Raw genomic sequence first — 5640 nt, 5'->3', positions numbered from 1 at the left:
AAACAATTAATTGCCAATATACTCTCCCTCTGCAGTAATATACTGAAATGCCCTTTTTCTCTAAGGTTAGAGGAAGAAAAACAATAGACTTTTATGATAGTCTATGAGCACTACTATCACCTAAACACGCTTAACTACAAAATTTTGATGAAATTCGATGTATTAATACTAATATGGTCACACCTTCATTTTTTGGCTGAAATGATTAAATTTAGTTAATTTAATTTGTTAATTAATTTAATAACTAATTATGTTAATTGTGTATAAAAAATTTCACTTATTTAAATAAAAAAGATTACCAAAACAAGTAATGTTTTGAGATTAGAGAAAAGCAGATGGATTGCTCAACAAACAACCAAACAACATCAACTACCATTGACAACCACAATTACTATTTTATTAGCTTTCTCTTCTTTTTTTTTGAGGGAAGCTTTTTCTTCTTTTAGTAACTTATTGTACCCTCTCATTTATTAGGCAACATATTTGGACAATGAATCATTCAGTCACATGAACACAACTAAATTCCCACCCACAATAATTGATGCCACTAGCATCAGAGTCTTGTAAGCACAAAAAATTAGAAATGACAAATTGACAAGTCTTGTAAGAACTAACTTACCCATATCTAGTTTATGTGGGATCTCAACACTCCCTCAAGTTTAGGATCATGGTTTTAAATTGTGGTTGCGGCGCAGATGTGATTGCAACCACTATGATCACAGGCATGGTGACTGTTGCGATACATATTGTGGTTGTCGCGGCGTATTTATCTGTATCGACTCTACAAAGCTTTAAAACATCTGTGATCCTTTTAAAATACCATCTAAATCTATTCATGTAAAAAAAGAGGAACATGAAAAATAATTTGGCTGCGAACTACATGGTCCGCCGTGGCCTGATGTGGTGAGACACGGCTGTTGCGCCCACTATGTTATGTTATTGTGATACGGTTTTTACTGTGATTTAGAATCACACTGCAACGGAAGCTTGCTGCGGTTGCAGGCAATGTCGCAACCGCAATATTGCGGCTGCATAACATGATACAGTCCGCAATTTGAATCTTCTTCAGGACCAAAACATCTGAAACTAGAAGCCTAGAACAAGTATAGATGGCATAACAAATCGGATCTCAAGGAACCTTCATGCCCTGAACTAAGAGCATCTTAGAATTTAGATCGAACCTAACACAATCCTAGAAGTTAACAAACGGTGTGGATTGTCTGAGCCTATAAAGACTAGTTTAGCCATATCTCTAATCGATGTGAAATCATAACAACCAACAGCAATCACAATCTATAAAAACGACTTCGATACTTAGTTTTCACCTAAATTCAACAGTTTGAACACATTCAATACTTATATATAAAGTAATAATCTTAGTAGCTTCAAATACCATGTTTCAAATTATTAGCTACTTAAATCATTATCGAAAGATAGCATGGCCATCAGAGTATTATTTGCCCTATGATTCCTGACAGCTCGCCGCAAATCCTTTCCTACATTTTAGCCTGGTGGCCAGTTCATCTGTCGACCGCCAATAACGTGCACATGAATGTGGTAAACCGATTGGCCTGTTCAAAAAACAATCAAATTCAATATACGATATCAAAGAATCAACAACTCAAAAAAAGAATCATCAAAGTTCAAGTGCTAGCATGGATAATAATAAAACTGACATCCTTTTGGCCCATCATTAATTACAACCCTGTAGCCATCGTCAAGACCTTCTTGTTTGGCAACCAGCTTAGCAGTGTAAAGAAGTCGGCCAAGAATGTCGATGTGCCTCTCCTCAGCCTGAAGAAACATTTCCCAGAAATTGAGCTTGAGAATATGATATAACATTCTCATAGTGCGATATAAACTTAAAAACATGTTCTTTCGGTATAATTGATTCATTTAAAAGTAACTAATAAAGAGCTGTAGCATGCTAAAGCCATGATGAGTACGAAAAAGAATGAACTATCAAGGCATAAATAGCCTCGAAGTTGTCATAGTAAAATAGACGCCTAACAAGATTGATTTTACGCCGAATTTCAGGTTGTGGAAAATGAAGCGACATCATGAACCTGTTTTAGAACAGAATAATTCGTATTTGAAAACACTGTAGACTTTAAATAAAGATACGGTATCAGTTCCAGTCAAGGATTTAACATCAGCATAAACAATATGAAAGAATAACTTCAAAATATCTTAGGAAATAATTTCTTTAAGAAAGAACAGATCGAAAAAGATGCAGTGAATCCGTAACTCCAACTTTACAATACAATCAAAAAGCGTCGCTGTTATTGCAGGATGAGGCAAGCTGGACAATCTTTTTATTCAAAGCAATTTTCATGGTATCGACAGACTGATACTAAATGAAATCTATCATTTTCTCCATATATATTAGACAAAAAAGGACAAATTTACATCAAAATGTAAATGAAATTAAAGAGGTTAATAATTTGTGTATAAAAAAATCATTAATGCATAAAAACAGTGGCGTAAACAAGTGCAATTGCATGATTTTCTTTTCAAATGAAAGTTTGGTACAACATAATGTCCATGGACACTGAAAGAGCAGCTAAAAGTTACCTTGGATATGCCAGTCAACCCGTCTCTGACTTTGGGAATTACTAGAATGTGCACGGGACCTTGAGGTTGTATGTCCCTAAAGGCGAACACCTTACAAAAGAGGGAAAAATCAATATAAATCCCATGACTTAAAACACAAAAGTAAAAATATAAATTATTGTCAAGAATTAGGTCTATAAAACATAATTATTTTCGTAACAGTTAAAGCCATAAACGAAGCTAAGATTACGCTTCTTCAAAGTGAACTTGTCTTTAAAATGAACAAGGATTTGAATAAATTTAAAGTGAAGCATAATTTCAACCCATTAACATTTAAATGTGGAGGCACACTTGAAAATCTTTTGAACAGACTGCATTTTTACACAAAAAAGTGTCTAGACTCTAGACAGTAAAAAAAACAGGCACGTGTGCGAGTTTGGATGAAGAACTTCCACTAAAACTGATAAAGCGAGATTAATAAGCATACATAATAATACAAACAATGGAATTTCAACATAAATCTAGATTGATAATGTTTTCGCCCGTGTTGTCAAATAGCGGCACTATAGCATTACAGCGTAACGGAATTTGAACAGATCACTAATGCTGTACGCTATTTAGTACAAAGTGTGGTCAAATAGCAACTATGACAGCGCTATGGCACTGCAGCATAGAAGAATTTGAACAAACCGCTATTTTCCACGATTCACAATTGACAACACTGGTTTTCACACATCAGGCAGTACATTATCACACTATTTACAGTCACACATCAGAAAATACCTTATCATCCTCATAAACCACGGTAGAAGGAATCTCTTTGTTGATGATCTTGTCAAATCTGTGCATCACAGAATATAACATTTAGCATAATATACATTAACAATAATAATGATATGCACTTCAAAAAATCTCAAAAAAAAAAAAAACTGAAGCATCTTTTTCTACATGCAAACACAAGCAGGCAGAACCCGGGGTTTTAAATAAATGTATGTGACCATGATTTAGGCGGTGACATAAAGTTTCATATGTTGCCAAAACCACAATGCGGACGCTAGGCCGTGACATAACGGTTTTATGTTTCCAAAACCGCAACACGGCTGCAATTGAGGTCGCATTTGACAACAATTCTCCGCAATATCTAGGATACGGAGCAATAACAATTGTTACCACGACCGCTGTGTAAAATCCTATAACCATTGTCCTTTCAAATCATTTTTGAGGTATGCACCAAAACCACCATTACCACATCCAAAAACACTAATCAAAATTCTCAAATGTAGAACCAAAGTAATATCAATCAAACAACCAATTTCAAAAGTGAGTCTCATCAATAATCAAACACACATCTTAATAGTATAAGCAACAAAATAGTATCAAAAAGCACAAATTTTCAACCAATTCATTTTCCCAACTTTAACATTGACTTAATTCTAAAAACAAAAAATCTAAAATTCAAATACCCAATAACCCTATCTACATCAAAATGCAACATTTTTAGGGTTTCTGATCCTAAAAACAAAATCCCAAATAATCAAAACATGATAAAATGGTAACATTATGAAAAAATTGAAACAAAATCGACTTGATTACAATAGAACAAAATTAAAAATTTAAATTTAAATTTAAATACCCATTAATCATAACTACATAAAAATGCAACCTTTTTAAGGTTTCTGTATCCAAAAACAAAAACCCAATGAAAAAATTGAAACTTTATGAAAAAAATTGAAAAACCCATGAAAAATTGAAAAACAAGAAAGAGAAAATGAACGTAGAAGAGAAGAATGAATCATACATGGTGGGAGAATCAGCGTCAGGAGGAGTGGCAGCAAGAGCAGCTTCTTTCTCGGAAGCCATTGAAGTTGAAGGAGTGAAGTGTGATGTCAGCACAGTAATTCTTTCACTTGTGTTGTTGTTCTTCATTTATAGTTAAAAAAAAGTGCTTATTTAGATAAGCTGTAATGACTTAAATGTCCATTCATTGAACATGCAAGAATATTCCTTTTTTCATTTTTTGGCTAAATTATTCCAATAATACAATGTGTTAAGTTTGGCTTTATTTTATTTTTTAATGTACTTGCATTTATAATTAAAAAAGTGCTTATTCAGATAAGTTCTAATTACTTAAATGTCCATGCATTGAATTATACAAGAATATTCCTTTTTTCAATTTTTGGCTAAATTATTATGTCAATAATACAATGTGATAAGTTTGGCTTTATTTTATTTTTTAATGTGCATGCATTTATAATTTAAAAAGTGCTTGTTTAGATAAGTTGTAATGACTAAAATGTTCATGCATTCAAATGGACTATATGGTATACACTGTAATAATTAATATTCCTTTTTTCAGGTTTGGGTTTATTTTAGTTTTGATTAACTTGCTATTGCATAAAAAATCAAAAGTTTATTTTTCTTTTTTAAGTCTAACATTGAAAAACACAAATATTAAGTGTTGTAAGGTGGAGCAGTGTATTTGGCCTAACTCAGTTGATAGGTTGATATTGTTAGTTGGACAATTTCATTTGAGTTCGAACTCAACTTAATAATTGTGTATGTGAATTTGAGATGGTGTTTGCCATTTCATTTATAATCATAAATATGTGAAATGTTGTCTTCGATGTATCAAATGTTCTATTGTTCTAGATAGTTTTTATATGAAAAAAATATATTTTTTGATGATTTTAATTGTGTTTGTTTAAGTTTTTAAATTAATTTATATTCTAAAAAAAAGATTTTAGAATTTTTTTGTACCTTTTTTAACTAGCTAGTTCTACTCTTTTACAAAATAATCTAGTTTTAGTGAGCATGGTAGATGAGAGAGTATTTAAAAAAGTTAGTATCACTCTTGAAAACAAAAAATAATAACCACCTTTAACTTCAAATAAAAATTTCTAGAGATTTTAAATATCGTGTTTTATTCAATAATATTTGGACGAGAGGCTAAGAGATCTCTTTGAATTTAACTGGAGACCTCCAATTTGAATACAAACTCTAAGATGTAGCATTGTTAAATTTTTCAGAGTAATTGTCACTTATTGTGATCATATTCGATGGATAGATGAATCTTTGCGATCCTGATTC

At 32.1% G+C, this 5640-nt stretch overlaps 1 protein-coding gene across 1 annotated transcript; it reads right to left on the bottom strand.

Moving 5' to 3' along the window:
* Nucleotides 1–1294: 1294 nt before the first annotated feature.
* Nucleotides 1295–4507, bottom strand: HIT3 (HIS triad family protein 3). Its single transcript, XM_085716698.1, has 5 exons — nt 4352–4507; nt 3337–3394; nt 2575–2664; nt 1677–1794; nt 1295–1571 (listed from the first exon to the last, which is right to left on the bottom strand). Exons 1-5 carry the CDS (start codon nt 4477–4479, stop codon nt 1504–1506), a joined length of 462 nt encoding a protein of 153 aa, XP_085572824.1. The 5' UTR covers nt 4480–4507; the 3' UTR covers nt 1295–1503.
* Nucleotides 4508–5640: the final 1133 nt, after the last annotated feature.

This window comes from Medicago sativa, chromosome 6 (assembly GCF_051527215.1).
Source record: "Medicago sativa cultivar Bolivia chromosome 6, Bolivia_mono, whole genome shotgun sequence".
NCBI lineage: Eukaryota > Viridiplantae > Streptophyta > Magnoliopsida > Fabales > Fabaceae > Medicago > Medicago sativa.
This window is presented reverse-complemented; position numbering and strand designations above follow the sequence as displayed.

Bases quoted from the DNA above. Each gene is read 5' to 3' on its own strand.
- HIT3 (XM_085716698.1), bottom strand. From the start codon at position 4,479: ATGAAGAACAACAACACAAGTGAAAGAATTACTGTGCTGACATCACAC. The intron at 1,795-2,574 runs GTAACTTTTAGC...ATGTTTCTTCAG, and splicing joins GGTTGACTGGCATATCCAAG to GCTGAGGAGAGGCACATCGA. The intron at 1,572-1,676 runs GTCAGTTTTATT...TTTTTTGAACAG, and splicing joins TAATGATGGGCCAAAAGGAT to GCCAATCGGTTTACCACATT.